We start from the raw sequence: 19,870 nt of genomic DNA on the forward strand, positions 1-19,870 counted from the left end.
TACAACTCGTGTCTCAAGGTGGGTAGCGGAATTGATGTTGTAGATGTCCATGGGCTTCAGTAACTACTTAACATCAGGTGGGCTGTGAGCTCGTCCACCCTTGTAAGCAATAAAAAAAATAAAAAATAAAATAAAAATAAACCCTAAAACCTTTTAAAACTCTAAAAAAAACTAAAGAGTTTCTTATTTTATAGAATTATCTCTATTATATATATTATATATATATATATATATATCTATATTATAGAAAACGCAGTTAAGTATTTTTATGTTCATTCATTCTGGATTATTCCGTATAAAATAAAATTTAAAGCCCTTAATCTCTTTTTAATTAATATTTTAAATGGTATTATTGTAAAATGCAAAACTGAACTAATACTCTCTTCACTGAATGACAGACAGGTTAGTGGTTCCGTCTAAGAAAAATCTTTTTTTTTAAACTAAAAAGTTTTAAATACGAAAGGGTTTTCTGTCAATTTAAACTTAAAATAAATATGATATAATTGTCGGCTTCATAACCAATACAAAGTAGAACCGTCTTTAATCGTTCAAATACGGCTTCCTATAGATTTTTATACCGTTTCTTGAGTTCCATCAGCAGCACATGTAATTAAATATTTAAAAGAATTAACGGACCAAGAGATTTTTTGAAATATATTCTATCTCACTGTCAATTTTAGATGCCCGAATAGCTTTTGGAATATGACGTTGAGACCGTGGCTTACTGCATCACGAGGACTTGTATTAAAATAAATAACTACTTACTTCGTTTTTTAGCAATACTAGTTTTAATGGAGAAGAATATTCTGGAAACTTGCATGTCAATATTTATGTCACTGCAATGCAATGTTGTAATGCTTTTTCTGAAAAGTGTTTTTGCATTTATTATGTGCTATTTATTTATTCTCTTTTGCGATATCGGTATTAGGTAGATAGGTAAATTCTTCACTTCCGTATTTAATCTTGTAACAACGCACAGTTACGGTAACAAATACGCATCGACAACATTAAAACGTATACGCGACTTGCTTTTCACAATCATAAAGTTTAAAGATCACCGTAATTTACATACAAATTATTATCAGACTGTCTCGTCGCTGTTAAAATCGTTTTGGCCTGCCTGTTTAGTAATACGGTCGCATTGTTGCCTTCCTATGAGCTACGCAACTTCACAATTAGATAGAACTGTGCGTCTGCAGTGAAAGGTTCGAACGGTTACCACATTTAGCGTCGGTTAGATTCTTCAGATCTGTCAATGCGCGATACCGCGAAACTTTGACAGATTAAGTTGTACCAGTGGTTCCCCATTAGTCGAAATTCGACTATAATTCATTGAAATTATAAGTCTGAACATTAAATATTATATTATGGATTATATCGTCAAAGACTATTATAATTCTACAATCACAGATTTCACTAAGATTGCACTATAGAAAAATAATATTAAAGACCAACACGATTAATCACGATCACAGACTTTAAGCAGTAACAAAAGTTTGACAATAAACAAAGAGTATATATAAGTGTATATGTGTTGTGTCAAATACACGGTAGTGTGTGTAATGTTTTTTTTATTGATTTATATGAGTACAAATTTTTTGGGCATAATTTAAAAAAAATTAGCCTTTTGCACTCCTTCTCTGTATTCTCTATAAATACTTTTTAAGTCCTTTTTTACTGGTGGTAGGACCTCTTGTGAGTCCGCGCGGGTGGGTACCACCACCCTGCCTGTTTCTGCCGTGAAGCGGTAATGCGTTTCGGTTTGAAGGGTGGGGCAGCCGTTGTAACTATACTCGAGACCTTAGAACTTATATCTCAAGGTGGGTGGCACATTTACGTCGTAAATGTCTATGAGCTCCAGTAACCACTTAACACCAGGTGGGCTGTAGGCTCGTCCACTCATCAAGCAATAAAAAAAAAGTGTAGGAAATGTCATACTCCTCCGTCCGCGGATTTTCGTAAAAAGGGGTACAAAGTTTTTGCTTTACGTAGTAATATATAGATTATTGTTTATTTATTTGTTGTTTAAATGTTGGAACGGAGTGGAAATATAAGGTCTAAATCTAAATTGTATTGCACAAAGAGCTGTCCCAGTCTGGAACACAAGATTACTCTGCGGCTGATATAGGGAAGATGACAATTATACAATTCAATTTGCTACAAGTAATCGGTAATTTGCTACAACTATGATCGGCTTCTTGCCGATCATAGTTGTGGTATTCTAGGCCGAAAACGCACAGCCATTATTACGAATGTTTAGTTGTTGATGGTGCCTATATAGTTTAAACTTTAACGACAAAGATTTTTTAGAGACACTGCGAACAAATTTTATTTTAAGTCGTAATACTATTAAATTGCAAAGACTTTTTTGGGGACTGCAATAATTGATAAATTTGCGCAGCTTGGTGTAACTAAATGAAAACATTTTTTTTTCAATTTTCTACCGTTGTATCTAATTTGTTGACAATACAAGTTCGTTATGACGAAACTTAGGAAGCTTGTGTCTGACAGACTGAAAAAAAAACAACCTTAATATTTTTTTGTAATACCTATCTCGGATTAAATAAAATGTTAAGTTTTTTGTGTGATCCAATTCCGTATTTGGATTAATGAAATATAATTGAGCACTGGTTATTTCGATAACGATACATCCGATTTTCAGTGTGCTTAGTGCGAGTTTTTTAACGTTCTCGATAACGTAAAAGTTAACTCAAATTTGTATGGAGTTGCAGCGTTATAACAGAATACGTTTGCCGCAAGGGGTGCTGTTCCAACTCCATACAAATTTGAGCTAACTTTTACGCTATCGAGAACCTTAAAAACTCGGACTAAGTACACTGAAGGCTTGACATATTTTATTTATCTCTACTTAATCGCAGGTATCCTAAAGGGCTGACATGTACGAACAACAAATTATTTCAACCAATAGGAAATTGCTATTTGTCATGATTATTTTTCTATAGCAGATAACTGGTTGACACTCGTTGGCAAGTCATTCATTGTCATATTATACAAGCAGTTGCGTAAGTAACCTAATGGATTACGCCGCGTCATGGAGCGTGGCTTCATACGCATTGACATAACTGATTAGCTGTGGTTTCCTAGTTTTAATTGACCCATTAAATTTGTATGGATATTAATTTGTTTGAAATTAATGGTTACGTGAATTTCATAGTTCTGTATATAGTGCGTTAATTCGGAATGTGTTGTACATAATCCGAGAGGTTTCAATTCAGCCGTGCCAAAATTACGTCAATGAATAACGTTGTAATTCGTTTTCGCATGAATTGACATTTACCTTAATAAGTTAGTCGGAGCAATTTTTTACAAAAATGTCTCAGTGCCATTTACTTTAAAAAACAATACGCAATTGTAAGGAAAGTAAGAAGTAATTACAAGAACTAGTGATCCCGCAGTAGTCGAAATTCGACTATCTATATCTATACTAATATTATAAAGAGGAAAGATTTGTTTGTTTGTTTGTTTCGAATAGGCTCCGAAACTACTGGACCGATTTGAATGATTCCGATAGAGGCACCCGTCACGTGCGGACGTGCTCATCGACCACTCGATTGCCCGGCCTTTGTTCGCCCGGCTTTTGTTAGCCCGGCCATTGTTCGCGCGGCCTGTGTTCGTGGTACATCTGCCGACCAAGTGTTTTTTCTGGAAGTTTTTAATTGTTTTGTTTCCTTTTGTTATTTCTGTGTTCGTGGTACATCTGCCGACAAACTGTCTTCCTGGAAGTGTTTAATTGTTTTGTTTCTTTTTGTTATTTCCGTTTTGTTGTGTTTTTTTCTTTGTCCTGTAGTAATCGTGCCGCATCGCCACCTGTGTTCAATAGAACCGCTCAGGTCCGAGAAGTTGGGGCCTCGCCGCAAGGCGAGTGTTTTCTAAGACCCAGGGTAGCCCTACCTGGGCACGTAGCCATCATGGACGCTGTATTTGCGGAATTTCTCCGGCTTCGCTACCCAAAGCTCACTTCCGAGTTTCAGGCCTTCAAGGCCGATCACACCGCGAGCCCTCTCGTGGACTCCGCCGAGCTCGCTGCTCCTGCGTCGCCTGTACCTGCGTGCAAAGCTTCTGCATCGAGCACCGCAGCCTCCGTCGTGCCTGCCGTTCCCGCGTCGCCTATACTGGCGAGTAAAACTGCTGCGTCGTCCGCCGTGGTCACCGTTCCAGCAGCGCGATCATCCGCGGCCTCCGTCGCACCCTCCAAAACACCTACTCGTAGGTCACCTGCGCCCGCCTCCTCGTCCTCCGACTCTGACTCGGAGATGGAGGTCGACCTCGCCCCCGCCTCATCGACGGATGGATTCACCCTGGTGCAAAAGGGTAAGAAGCGTGCCGCGGAGTCTCGAGCTCCCGCGGCCGCTAAAATTAGCAAAGCCGCGAACGCGTCGCGCCCCCGCCCTCAGACTCCCTGTTGCGCCTCCAGCCCGTGCCACTCCGTCGCCGCGTCCGGTGGCACAAAATAAAACCCAGACCCCTCCCCCGGTAATCCTTCAAGAGAAGGCAGCTTGGGAACGAGTTTCCCTGGCCCTTAAGGCCAAAAATATCAATTTCACGAATGCCCGTAACCTCGCGAACGGCATTCAAATTAAGGTTCGAACACCCGACGACCATAGGGCCCTCTCTTCTTACCTCCGTAAGGAGCGTATAAGTTTCTACACGTATACGCTCCAGGAGGAGCGCAAACTCCGTGCCGTTATACGTGGCATCCCTAAAGAGTTGGATGCCGAGCTTGTTAAGGCCGACCTTCTCGAACAAGGCCTACCGGTTAACTCCGTACACCGCATGCATACAGGCCGCGGAAGGGAGCCATATAATATGGTTCTCGTCGCCCTCCAGCCTACCCCCGAGGGTAAGCAAATATTCAACATCCGAACGGTCTGTAGCCTTTCCGGAATCGCAGTCGAAACCCCACACAAGAAAGGCACACCTAGCCAGTACCTTAACTGCCAATTATACGGGCATTCTTCCCGTAACTGTCACGCGCGCCCCCGATGCGTCAAGTGCTTAGGCGATCACGCCACGGCCCTATGCACTCGCGATCAAAAAACCGCGACGGAACCGCCTAGCTGCGTCCTGTGTTGAACACAGGGTCACCCCGCAAATTACCGCGGATGCCCCCGAGCCCCTAAAATAAATCGACGCGTCGCCCGCCAAAACCGCCTCCGAGCTTCCGGCCCAGACATCAAAGCCTCGGCACCCTCTGTGTCGCAGGCTAAGCCAGCGTTCGTTCCGGCGCCGGTGCCCAGTGTCTCGGCCTGGGCGAAACCGCTGCCGTACACGAACACGGCTACAACTCCCTCCTCCGCAATTCGTCCCGCCCCCGCGACTCGTCCCTCTCCCGCGACTTGCCCTCCGACCGCGTCCGACAATCTCGCTTTAGCGATCGACTTCTTTCAGTCGATCAACTTTGAGCGCGTTAACGCTTTGGGCGACGCCATTCGCGCTGCCTCCACTGCACAACACTTTATCGCCGTTGTGCAAGAATACGCCGACGTATACGCGTCATTAAATACGTACGTCCTCCCCTCACTCCGCCGGTAATCAATGGCGTATATAAGTAGAATAAAGCCCCTATCCGTAACGATAGGATTTTTTAACGCTTACGGTCTCGCAAATCAACGTGATCAGGTTTCTGACTTTTTGCGTGACCATCAAATTGATATATTTTTAGTGCAGGAGACCCTACTTAAGCCCGCGCGCCGTGACCCTAAAATCGCGAACTATAACATGGTCAGGAACGACAGGCTCTCTGCTCGTGGTGGTGGTACCGTCATTTACTATAGAAGAGCCCTGCATTGCGTCCCGCTCGATCCTCCCGCGCTCGCTAATATCGAAGCATCAGTGTGCCGAATCTCACTGACGGGACACGCGCCGATCGTTATCGCGTCCGTTTATCTTCCACCGGATAAGATCGTTCTAAGCAGTGATATCGAGGCGCTGCTCGGCATGGGGAGCTCTGTCATTCTGGCGGGCGACCTAAATTGTAAACACATCAGGTGGAACTCACACACTACAACCCCGAATGGCAGGCGGCTTGACGCGTTAGTCGATGATCTCGCCTTCGATATCGTCGCTCCGCTAACCCCGACTCACTACCCGCTAAATATCGCGCATCGCCCGGATATACTCGACATAGCGTTATTAAAAAACGTAACTCTGCGCTTACACTCGATCGAAGTAGTTTCAGAGTTAGATTCAGACCACCGTCCCGTCGTTATGAAGCTCGGTCGCGCTCCCGATTCCGTTCCCGTCACGAGGACTGTGGTGGATTGGCACACGCTGGGCATCAGCCTGGCTGAATCTGATCCACCATCGCTCCCGTTTAGCCCGGACTCTACCCCGTCTCCTCAGGATATCGCTGAAGCCATAGACATCTTAACGTCACACATCACCTCGACATTAGATAGGTCATCGAAACAAGTTGTAGCGGAGGACTTCCTTCACCGCTTCAAATTGTCCGACGATATTAGGGAACTCCTTAGAGCTAAGAACGCCTCGATACGCGCCTACGACAGGTATCCTACCGCGGAAAATCGAATTCGAATGCGTGCCCTACAACGCGACGTAAAGTCTCGCATCGCCGAAGTCCGAGATGCCAGATGGTCTGATTTCTTAGAAAGACTCGCGCCCTCTCAAAGGTCTTACTACCGCTTAGCTCGTACTCTCAAATCGGATACGGTAGTAACTATGCCCCCCCTCGTAGGCCCCTCAGGCCGACTCGCGGCGTTCGATGATGATGAAAAAGCAGAGCTGCTGGCCGATACATTGCAAACCCAGTGCACGCCCAGCACTCAATCCGTGGACCCTGTTCATGTAGAATTAGTAGACAGTGAGGTAGAACGCAGAGTCTCCTTGCCGCCCTCGGACGCGTTACCACCCGTCACCCCGATGGAAGTTAAAGACTTGATCAAAGACCTACGTCCTCGCAAGGCTCCCGGTTCCGACGGTATATCGAACCGCGTTATTAAACTTCTACCCGTCCAACTCATCGTGATGTTGGCATCTATTTTCAATGCCGCTATGGCGAACTGTATCTTTCCCGCGGTGTGAAAAGAAGCGGACGTTATCGGCATACATAAACCCGGTAAACCAAAAAATCATCCGACGAGCTACCGCCCGATTAGCCTCCTCATGTCTTTAGGCAAACTGTATGAGCGTCTGCTCTACAAACGCCTCAGAGACTTCGTCTCATCCAAGGGCATTCTCATCGATGAACAATTCGGATTCCGTACAAATCACTCATGCGTTCAACAGGTGCACCGCCTCACGGAGCACAATCTTGTGGGGCTTAATCGACCAAAACCGTTATACACGGGAGCTCTCTTCTTCGACGTCGCAAAAGCGTTCGACAAAGTCTGGCACAACGGTTTGATTTTCAAACTATTCAACATGGGCGTGCCGGATAGTCTCGTGCTCATCATGCGGGACTTCTTGTCGAACCGCTCTTTTCGATATCGAGTCGAGGGAACCCGCTCCTCCCCACGACCTCTCACAGCTGGAGTCCCGCAAGGCTCTGTCCTCTCACCCCTCCTATTTAGCTTATTCGTTAACGATATTCCCCGGTCGCCGCCGACCCATTTAGCTTTATTCGCCGACGACACGACTGTTTACTATTCCAGTAGAAACAAGTCCCTAATCGCGAAGAAGCTTCAGAGCGCAGCCCTAGCCCTAGGACAGTGGTTCCGAAAATGGCGCATAGACATCAACCCAGCGAAAAGTACTGCGGTGCTATTTCAGAGGGGAAGCTCCACACGGATTTCCTCCCGTATTAGGAGGAGGAATCTCACACCCCCGATTACTCTCTTTAGTCAATCCATACCCTGGGCCAGGAAGGTCAAGTACCTGGGCGTTACCCTGGATGCATCGATGACATTCCGCCCGCATATAAAATCAGTCCGTGACCGTGCCGCGTTTATTCTCGGTAGACTCTACCCCATGATCTGTAAGCGGAGTAAAATGTCCCTTCGGAACAAGGTGACACTTTACAAAACTTGCATAAGGCCCGTCATGACTTACGCGAGTGTGGTGTTCGCTCACGCGGCCCGCACACACATAGACACCCTTCAATCTCTACAATCCCGCTTTTGCAGGTTAGCCGTCGGAGCTCCGTGGTTCGTGAGGAACGTTGACCTACACGACGACCTGGGCCTCGAATCTATCCAGAAATACATGAAGTCAGCCTCGGAACGGTACTTCGATAAGGCTATGCGTCATGATAATCGCCTTATCGTAGCCGCCGCTGACTACTCCCCGAATCCTGATCATGCAGGAGCCAGTCACCGTCGACGCCCTAGACACGTCCTTACGGATCCCTCAGATCCAATAACGTTTGCACTAGACGCCTTCAGCTCTAGGAGCAGGCTTAGGCACCTCGGTAACCGTACTCGTCGAACTCGACAAAGAGTTCGCCGTGCAACCTAACCCATGAATCAGCTCGCTGAGTTTCTCGCCGGATCTTCTCAGCGGGTCGCGATTCCGATCCGGTAGTAGATTCATTCGCGAAGCAGCTACTCTTGAGTTGTTAGGCCTCCTTCGGAGGCGCTCGGGTAGCTGTTAGCAAATCCCACCCCTCCTGGCTGAGCCTTTGCTCGCCCACCTGTCCTGGTGAAACTGGAAAGGCCTCCGGGCCACCAGTAATCCTTCAATCATAAAAAAAAAAAAAAAAAAAACGATTTGAAAAATTATTTTTCCATTAGAAGCCGACATTGTCCCTGATGAACATAGGCTACTTTTTTTATAATTTTTTTTTTTTTTTTTGTTTCATGTGTGTTTTAATGTTTCCGAAGCGAAGCGAGGGCGGGTCGCTAGTATTTAATTAAAATTGTCAGCTTGTACGCTATTATGATTCTATTTTCAAAGACTATTTCATAAATCACAAATTTCGTCAAGACTACACTATAGAAAAATATTAATAAAGACAAACAATATTTATTCTCAATTTGACAACAGACGTCAAGAACAAAAGTTTGTCAATAAATAAATAGTATGCATGCGTGTGTACGTCAAATACATGGTATTGTGTGTAATGTTTTCTTTTTTGATTTAATGTATCTTTTATGCATATAACTTTTATGCATAATTTAAAAAAAATATTAGCATTGTGCACTTCTTCTCTATATTCTCTATAAGTGTGGAAAATTTCATACCCCTCCGTCCGCGCAATTTTGGTAAAAAGGGATACAAAGTTTGTACTTCACGTATTAATATATAGATTATAATTTATCGCGGATTTAGTTTTTAATACACGATTTATTAATAAACTGCTTGGGATGTCAATACGATACTATTACCATTTCAAAGAAGCAAATCTCAATATTGTGACAATTGTAACAACAATTTAACCAATACCTTCTGCGTCTCGTAATTAGCTGAACAAATATTTTTATTGCTTTAACACGCAGACAAACAAACTGTCCACTCGATTGAAAGCGGTCACTGCCGCCCATGGACATCAGCAATGCTATCGTCGCGCTGTTCCCTATCCTGATATTATAATCAGTAGTTCAATACGAATATTGTCACGGAATTTTGAACAAAAACATCATCTAGATCTATTTAAACCCAAATCTAACGACTTTAATTATTTTTTATCAATAATATTACAACAAAATTCTCCAAGCTACGCATATAAACTGGGCGTATTAGTTTGAACTCAAACCAACTTCGAATAAGTTAAGAATTTAGGTATTATTAAAGTACTAAGAGTTATTTCTCGGCCGTTCTAGAACCAGTAGGGAGCAAAAGTGATAGTTGTCTCCTTGAACTAGATTTCAGCGTTTTGCTGTGGACAGTAAGTTATAATTGTAAGGTCGATGACCAGATGCGAGTGAGGCTATATAAAGTAATAATTTTAAATCGCTTTTATGAAAATAATTATATTTAATTTATTATTTACAGATGCGATTCTTCTTGCTTAAGTTTCATCAATACTGAGTGTCGTGACCCTCCTCGCAAAAAGAGTTTATTACAGACCATTCCACGCCATTTGCCTCTATCTGCCGCCGAGTGTAGAGCATCGTGAACTGTGGTGTCGAGGGTAGTGCGGCTCTGGTCAGTCCAACGTGTCGGACCTCTACGTCGTGGTCTTCTTCCGTTCACCTTGCCAGTCACCATTAGCTTCTCCAAGCTGCCGTGATCCTTTCTTGCAATGCGGCCAAAGTATTCCAGAACTCTACGTAGGCAGATGGTAGAAAGCGTCGTATTTATCTGGAGTTCTTGGAGGATCGACACGTTGGTGCGATGTGCTGCCCAGGGAATTCCTAGCATCTTTCGCCAGCACCACATCTCAAATAATATAAGATAAGATGCGATAAGACTTTGTTTATGTGTCAAATCCAAGAGAGAGCAACTAAGACCTTACATAATAGGGGTTGAAGTATGAAATTGCCGTATTATTGTAATTAGTACTTCGAATTGACATATAACCTTCATGGCTTGAGATTTTTGAGTGAAACTTTTTTCAAACGGTACCTATGAGGTTCTTCTTTTAAAAAATGTGAAACATTTGATTATGTTTTATTGTTGTTTTTCTTTATTCAACTTAGACAAGAAAGATGGATAAAATTCCAGTGATTTTTGAATATGAGTTCCGACGCGTAACTAACGCTGCAGAAACAGCTCGCAATATCAATGTTGCGTGAAAATTAATATGTTTTATTGCCTTTGCAATGGTAGATGGAGCACACGGTCGACATAATGATAAGTAGTCACTTTACGCTCATGGATATTGGCAATGGCACGGGCACAGTCAAACCGCTTCTTGCTGAGGACTCTCCAAAATGGAGGACTTTCCTCTCTTAAATACTACTCGGAAAATATATTGTGAATTGTATCAACTGTACGGAAATTGACATTTGATTAATTATGATTCTAATCAAATCAAATCAAATCATCATACATCAGAATATATAATCACATATCAGAATTTATAAGTATACATAGAATAACATATATTTTTCTTTTAATTTATCAACCAATGCACTTAGTATGTTCTTTTCTGGATCATCTTTCGTTGACTGGTACATAATTCCTTGGACAATGTCCGCCAGTGTACGTGAAGTTTTATTAGTAAATAAATAAATATTCAAGTTAATCAGACGTCTTGAACTTGGCGATAATTATGTTGGTAAATTCTGTTACATCGATAGATACAGATCAAACTAATAAAAGCGTGCTAAAAAGCTAATACAATTGATTCAAATCTACCGTTTTTTCTCGAAACCAAGACCCCAGTTCACATATATTATAGATACGGAATAAACCTTATAATACTAGCTAAGTTATAATACGTATCGTGAATACCTCCTTTCAGTTTAACCTATCGAAATCCACAGTTACTCCGTACGTACGCATTACTAAATCTTAGAACTAGTTTTCCCTTCAATAAATCGATGCTAGACCTAATGTTTACTTTCAATTTAATTTCAAAGTTTAAACGAGTAAATTTATTTACAAATTCAACTTACAATCATTTTTTAATGTTTGGTAGAGGGGCAAGAGGTCGACCTAAGAAGACATGGATGGAATGTGTGAATGTTGAGATGACGGCTGATAAAAGAGAATGAATGGAATAGAGAAATTCGCTATGCCGACCTCACCTAGTGGGATAAGGTTGTAAAAGAAGAAGAAGAATCTATTATTTAATGTTCTCCGCGTCAAATGTATCTTCTGTTCTTTTGATTTTAATTATTTGGCAGAACAACTGATCGTACACGATGTAGATGACAACGCGAATATCATCATGCACCTAGAGACATAAAACCCAATCCGAGTGAAGTTGTATCGAAAAACACTTTTTTTCTCGGGCAAGGACCGAACCTCCTACAAAGTGTCCTAGGGGGCATGCGGGATAATCGATCCGATCTCCACCCGGGGTCAGAACCCGGTCAGAGTAGGGGGGTTCCCGCGGTCAATACTATGTGGAGTATGACGACGGAGGGAAGATCTTCCATCGAGCGGGTGGTATTGCTCGGTACACCGACGGTCGGAATGCTATTGTTCGGAATTTGTATATATGGTAGCTTATCTTAAAAACGTCGTAAGCTAGAATTAGGCATCTGTCAAATATCTTGTGTTCTCTGATGACTACCGCCACAAATACAACCAGACTCGCGGCGCCATCCGTATCGAAAAACACCTGACCCATTATAAGACTGCTTCACGCCAGTAGTAGGTAGAGCTACACCGAGCCCTGAAGGGTCACAATACGACCCGCAATTCGTGAAAGTATACCACGTACAATATCGACCTCTCATCGGGCGCGGTTAGTGAGCGAGTATTACCAAACCAGATTATCGCCTTCCGCTATGCCAACCTAAGTCCGTTCACTTGGATCGTTCACTTCGTTTATTCACATAATCATGAATTCGCAAAACGATAATTTCAAAAACCTATCTAGGTTTGTGTTACATTACATTGAAACGATTGTTCGGTGTTTGGCTGGACTTTTTTGTAATTCGTGTGTTTGTAATTTGAAATATGATTCATTTATTGGAGCTCATAGTTCAGTTCAAAGATTGAATGAATATGAAAGAAACGAGTTAATTTTATTCTTTACATGAAAATCATAGGCTGGTTGTTGTCATTCGTGAATTATCCTAAGGGAACTTTTTAGTTTAGTGTGCTTTTAGTTACACGTTGAGCTATATTGTTCATTAGAATCCTTAATTAGATCGTGCTGAATTCCAAAGCTCCGGCAGACAGTTATCGAAGCTTATTGACAGCATCAATGCCGCAGATTTCCTGGAGGTGTTAAGTCGAAGACTCTAGACTGTATTGTGAGCAGCATTGCGGAATTTCTGTGGTCTTAAACCGGAATCTCAATTGCATTCGAATAATTTCTCTCTTGATCTTATAAAGAAAACTTTTTTTTTATTGCTTACATGGGTGGACGAGCTCAGAGCCCATCTGGTGTTAAGTGGTTACGGGAGCCCATAGACATCTACAACGTAAATGCCCCCATCCACCTTGAGATATGAATTCTAAGGTCTCAGTATAGTTACAACAGCTGCCCCACCCTTAAACCGAAACGCATTACTGCTTCACGTCAGAAATAAGCTACCTACCAGTGCGGACTCACAAGACGTCCTACCACCAGTAAAAAAATCTATACTAATATATAAATCTACAGTGGTTTTTATAACTCCGTCCGGTCCGTTATAACTACTGAAGCCTGCATCCAATTGATTTGAAACTTAGTATCCATGTAGAAAATACATGTACTTAATGGATAAGCTAATATTTATATGAGTATTGGACTCCCTAATAATAATGACAATAAATAATAATGTTAATTTTGAATGCCCAGCGAAGCGGGCGAGTACGGCTTTTTGCTTATATGGCGGAAACACCAAGATACAAATAAATTATTTTGTCCGCAGATGGGATCCGAAGCGTCGTATAACACCAACGGAGGCGTCCCGCCACGAGTTCGTGACCGGCTGTCCTCTGGGAAGTACACCCTCGGGAGTCCTCGCGTTACCACGTCTCGCCCCGCCGCGGCCAACACGCGGGGCGCTACTGCACTCTCAGTCTGCCGGCGACGTGGCTGCGATGCTCGGCCGCGCGTGACCCAAGCCCTGAGTTAGGGCCAGATCAGGCCTCCCTTGACTCAGCGTCAGGTTTCATTCAACGAGGTCGTAGACATAATTGAGCTCTAGGATATGGTCTATTGAATGTGAATCTTTGTTTAAACTTTCGATCAAAGAGTAAAGGGAATTAACAAGATTTAAAATTCGTCGTTTGTCTTAGAATTGTTGAAGTCCGAAGTAAAGAAGCAAATTGCGAATTTAAAGCAGATAATTCTGTTAAATCTCTTATAATCTTCATTATTATGTTAAAGTATATTTTGGTGCGTAAGATACAGTTATGATTGCTATAACAGTACCTACTCTGCCTCGGTACAAAATAAGAGTTGAAAGTCCGTTAGCAGGTTTATTTAGATGACATACTTGTTATTATTCTAACACATCGTAAACTTGTTTCTCAAACTGTGTTCTGAAAATATTCGTATTGGATCTTTAGACGAGTTTGTTTTGTCGCGTTAGTTCATGGGAATAGACATGTACTAAGAAACGGAGTGGTTTCTTTAAACTTTCTATTTATCTTTTACCCTAGCTAAGCGTTGGTAGCCTAAGGGGCTATTCCAACTTCTCACGGACCAGTGAGCTCACGGGCTCAACCTGAGAGAATTGCTAAGGGCAAGAAGAGACCCAAGCAAGAGCAGTGCTTAGCTGATTTTACGACCAGATCGGAATCGCGACCCACTGAGAAGGTACAGCGAGAAACTCAGTTGGTTGACTTACATCTAAACTAGCAACGTATTAGGTTAAATATGCAAATCAATAGATTAATAGATTTTTTCATCCTGTTACAGTACCCAGACTATCCTCTTAGATACCAATGTTATAGTACCACATGCTGACAGCACAATGTGCTCTTGATATTCTTGTTCTAAACTAATTCTATGTCAATCGGGTCTTCCCTTCATTAATTTCTGGATAAACACGAAATGGCAATTCTTCATGTTTGAATGCTGTTGTCATTTCGCCTTATTTAGATTCTATTCCGGCGATGATTGGACGCGCGAGATTTTATTCAGGTATATCGTTAAAATTTAGCTTATTCGTTATTTTGGTAATAGGTATTAAAATAAACATAAGCCAGTTCGTGTGGTGATTTTACAAAAATATATTGTAGAATATAATTTAAATCCACAGATTTCGATAACACTGAATTGTTTTTTTTTTTCTGTTGCAAACTTTTTGTCATTAACATAATCATGACCATTTCTGTTGAATGAGTCGAGAGTTCAACGCAACTTGAGAACATAAATCCGTTTTGTTTTTTCCACCATCTTGACTGACAAAAGTTTTGTTTCTGCTTCTAGAAATCTGAATTTAAATATATTAAAATAATGGATGTATTTATTAAATAGAAATTTTGAAAATTCAACTTGCATACAACACCGAAGATTTTGGATAACAATATGAAAATAACTCTAAATTTGAACACTATACACGTTCACAAATCAAAGTAACGTATAGTCTACAATCCGTAACGTTTTGTTTTGACATAAAACCCGCGATCGTAAACTGCCAATGTACCTATAAAAGTTGTTAGTCAAAATTGATAGATATAAAAAACAAAAAGGAGATAATTGAGGCCACAGCAAAACCTATACATATATTAAGGGCCGACAGAAATCGCTCCTTTAAGATCAGTGTCAGACCAACTGACATCTGTTGAATGTGTGACCGCAAGTATTATGGAATAGCTGAAAAGGTCGTATTTTGTGTAATTACTAGAAAACATTGTCTAGTCATTTACGAATTTCTATAAATACCTATACCAGTAGATTATGTAGTCGTTTATTTAAAGAATATTTCGGTATATTTGTAAGTTAATTTGGAATATTTATAATAAGCATTGACCAAACCGACTTCGTAACGTTAAAACAATTTGAAGGAGAGTCAAATAAAAAATAATTACTACAAATAAACAAAAGAGAACGGAAAATAAAACAGATAACCGATTGTGGAATTAACTGTTTTAAATTAGTTGTAACATCCACATTACATACATCTCGCATCGGTCGATATTTCGAAACATTTCGCCTTCGCTGATAAATCGTTCCAAATCTTACGTCCCTTTCTAATAATTAGATTGTTTCTCAAAATATGAGATGACCATACATCTGTCACGCACTACTTGTTTCGTTACCAAGAAACGATGTTAAATCAATTTTGAAATCTTTAACGATTGCGATCTGTTTTTGGTAACTCTAAGTTACAATATTCGATTAATAGAATCGATTAGTTGGAACTGCCGCTAAAGTCGTTCAGTTTTGGTGCATTTATATAACAGATAATAGCCATCTTAAAATTAGACTATAATATGTCCTAATTTAAATAAAATTTTGGTCGATTAAACAAAGCGTTCTGCATTACGTTTTTTGGTCAAGCCTTGTTTACGTAGAAACACGGAATCTATACTTTAAAGTTTTGCGAAATTTGTTAGTTGTACTGTATTTGTAATTTACAACTCTGCTGTAGTAACATTTCTAACATTACACGTACAAACATACCAATACGAACTCTAAATATTACTAGTAATCTATATAAATAAAATAAAACTAACATCTCGTTAGTAATCGCATAGCTTGCGAACACCTCGACCCTATTGACTGACAATTTTTTGTCATAAAATTTTCGTATGACCAAATGAGGATCTTAAAGAAAAAATAATTTGAAAAGGACATCGGCCGGATCAGCTAATGATATATAAATGATAAATGCTTTTAAATTGGTATTGAAAGTGAGGGTTCTATTAGTTTCCCGCAAAGCCAGTTGTGGTATAAAGATGGTACGGCGTATATTAAAGTCATTGTTCAGAATATATTTTCTCTTGAATTTAACAAAACTCCTTATAACATCCTTGTTTTCGAGCAAAATTTTAATTTTTTTAATGCAAAAAATCAATTATCAAGCAATGCGATTTTTTGAGTGACTTAATATTAAGAATACTCAGAATAATATTGTAACATTTAGATTTTAACTAATACAATTTTATAATTACATCATGAAACAACCGAAACTAATTCACTACTAATTGACGAGCCCCTTTTTATATTTAAACTAACGAATTATTTTAAATAAATAAATAATACCGATCAAACACAACCACTAATAAAAATGGACGCGTAGTAAAACTATCGATTAATATGTTAATATATGGAAAAGGTGACAAATAAATAAATAAATGCAAAATATATCCGTTAATAATACGCGTTACGTAATTACTTTTATTCATAACTCGATTATTTTTATACTTAATTCAGTTAAGACTAATAAGTCTTGTAATTTATGTTCGTCATTAAAAGCTTGTTTATTTAAAGAAGCTTGTCCTAATTGGTGAGTAAATCAACCAATATCACAATTCAGTAGGATAGCAATGCGGTAGATCATTACATGTTAGATACTGAACAGAGAAATTTTGTATAGATAGGCCTATTTGATAAATATTGGCGGTATATGACGAAAGCCTTTCAGAGAAAAAGCCCGACGAGCTTTTCGGATCTCGGGCAGAACTTACATTTTTAATTCTAGTTCTCTCCTTAATACAGGACCGAAAATGAAAGTTGTTATTGTTGCATACCAATGTAATGCCAATATAAATTATTCTTGATATATAGTACCCACTAGAGCCTAAAAAATCGTATTTATTAACCACGAGGTTGCTAGTTTTGAAATATCTACAGCAGAGTAATGAGATTGTACGTGTAATAACAAATATATACTTACAAATGACCAGAGCATTCTGTTGTCCACAATCACAATCGATGATCGTAACGACGAGCCAAATTAACGATAGTGTTCTTTTGGACCTACACTGTATTGGACAAAGCATATTTTACTGCAGCGTACAGAGCAATATTAACAAACAATTTCTCGGTCAATTTAAAAATATTATGATTTTATTAGATTACTACAAAAACGTGTCGCTTGCCTAATAATCCGTGATGACAAATATTTTGACAGTATTGCGAGAATAAGCGTGCGTTCGGAACTTGTCACCGTTATTTTGTTCCCTAACTATTCGCTGGTAGCCTAAGTGGGTATCCCAGCTACACGCAAACGGGTAACTGAGTTCACGGACTCGACCTGAAAGAGTTTACCAACACTAGCCCTAGCAAGAGCAATGCTACGCAGAAACTACCACCGGATCGGAATCGCGACCCACTGAGAAGGTCCGGCGAGAAACTCAGTGGACTGTGTCTATTTTTACTCATCGAACTCTTCGTCGTAATCGACAAGTTAGACGACAACAGCACCGTAATAAATCGCGGGCATATGCACTTAGCGATTTTTTTTGTATTTATTATATATTTTCTAACAGAAATGAAGCCCTTATCAAACTTTGTCAGCGATAAGTAGGTGCACACCCTTAAGGTAGATATAATAATGGATAATAATCGACTGAATATTATAACACTAGATGGTATACGCCTTGTCATATCATAAATGAAATATAAGAAACAAAATGTATAATGTTAATAGAATCATTATTCACGCGTATAGGAAATATATATATTATACATTACTTACTAAAAAATCTGTAGTTTAAAAAAATTGAGGTTAAAAAGGTATACAGTTATTAAAATATACAATAGACACTGACATTGTAGACAGTTTTGTTAACTCTGAAATCGATTTGGACTAACACACTACATATAAGAATACTTAAACACTGGTTTTCATCAACGTTATATCACACCTAATAAAGTATGACATAACATTGATTTTCTCTAATAAGAAGAAATGGCTTGTTTATAACACAAACTTAAAGTAAAAAATTTGGAACTTTAATACCTTTAGCAAATTTACCAGATAATAAATTTACAGTGTGCTTAATGCGAGTTATTTAACGTCCTCGATAGCGTAAAAGTTAACTCAAATTTTTGAGTATGGAGTTGGAACAGCGCCCCTAGCGGCAAACGCAGGCAAACGCTCCAACTCCATACAGTTTTTTTTTTCGGACCGGTAGCCGAACTGCTTGAGTTAACTTTTTTGCTATTGAGAAAGTTAAATAAGCACTAAGCACACAGAAGAACATTAATAAAAATCTTAAAGGGATGCAAAACATACAACTAGTAATCTGATCGATACCCAACGGTGATATCATCTGATATTTTGGTACGTCTCTAGAAATACTGACTTCTGTGACATTCTGTATTGACTTCAGGACTTTAGTGATTTGAGAAGTATTCAATACTGTTCTTATTCATAGAACTTAGCACTCCTGGCCTAAAAATATCACGAATCTTATAACCGTAACGAAATCACAATTTTACTCAGAGTGTTTATTTTTGTAAATGTTTTCGTGAGTTCTCCAGCGCCGTTTTTGTTCATGAACAACGTTAGTACTAATTATCCCGGTATGTACATAATAAAGAAACATAAAAAAGACAAATGCCACAACACCAATGAACCCTAAAGATTTACAACAATGAGTTCTATGTGCTATATAATTAGTACTTAACGTGTGCTATCTATGTATTTTTTGGGAACTAAAGTGATACGAACATCGAATGCTGTAGTATTAGTGCGAGATCTTGAAGACTAGTTAGATTAAGAGTGCGTCTCGTTCGCACATGCTGATTGTATTTTATGTGCGAGCAGGTCGGTTATTGATGTGTCGATCTCGCCTTAAATGTACGAATATGAGGATTCCTTATAAGTATTTATCTGTTTAGATGCTTAATCGTAAAATTGTATAAAAAATAGATGATTTTAAAATTTTATTATGTTAATTAAATAATTTTCTAAATAAACTAATTATTATCATTATAAACTGATATAAATATTGTTCGGCATAAAAATACGATGCCAAATTGTACATTATGAAATCTCAGTACTAGTGAAATGTGTGTATAATAACAACAATTCATGATATATTCTATTCTTTAAAATAAAATAAGAGCAATTTTTTTCTTTTAGTAATATTTGATTTCGCTAGCTGAATCGTCTAGTTAAGAAAATTCATATCAAGTATATTGAATCGAATATTGGTACGTTACAAAAAAAACAAATCACAGTGATTGTAACAGTCGGAATGTCAAACGATACAAAATGCGAACACGTTTTTTTTTATATCAATTAATAATGAAACTAAATCAATCAGTAAATTAAATTCAAATTGTCATGAATAGCAGCTAGTATTTACTATCGTACTAGGTATAGGCAAAATAAACTATATCGTAATATTTATTATGTGATCTCAATAGTTTAGTCAAATGATACTATATTCTAGGCATAGTATTGTATAGTGATTATATAATAACAATCTATATATTTCGTCT

At 39.5% G+C, this 19,870-nt stretch overlaps 1 protein-coding gene across 3 annotated transcripts in view; it reads left to right on the top strand.

Annotated features, from left to right (window-relative positions):
• The window catches only part of Dyrk2 (Dual-specificity tyrosine phosphorylation-regulated kinase 2), a 92,709-nt gene extending 73,049 nt beyond the window's left edge, over positions 1–19,660 (top strand). For all 3 annotated transcript variants that reach the window (XM_089740201.1, XM_089740200.1, XM_028171953.2), the window contains exon 9: positions 13,392–19,660. In XM_089740201.1, coding sequence (XP_089596327.1) covers positions 13,392–13,581 — 190 coding nt within the window. In that variant the 3' untranslated portion in view covers positions 13,582–19,660. The remainder of the gene's footprint in view (positions 1–13,391) is intronic.
• The last annotated feature ends 210 nt before the right edge of the window (positions 19,661–19,870 follow it).

Source organism: Bombyx mandarina, chromosome 04 (assembly GCF_030267445.1).
Source record: "Bombyx mandarina strain Sakado chromosome 04, ASM3026744v2".
NCBI lineage: Eukaryota > Metazoa > Arthropoda > Insecta > Lepidoptera > Bombycidae > Bombyx > Bombyx mandarina.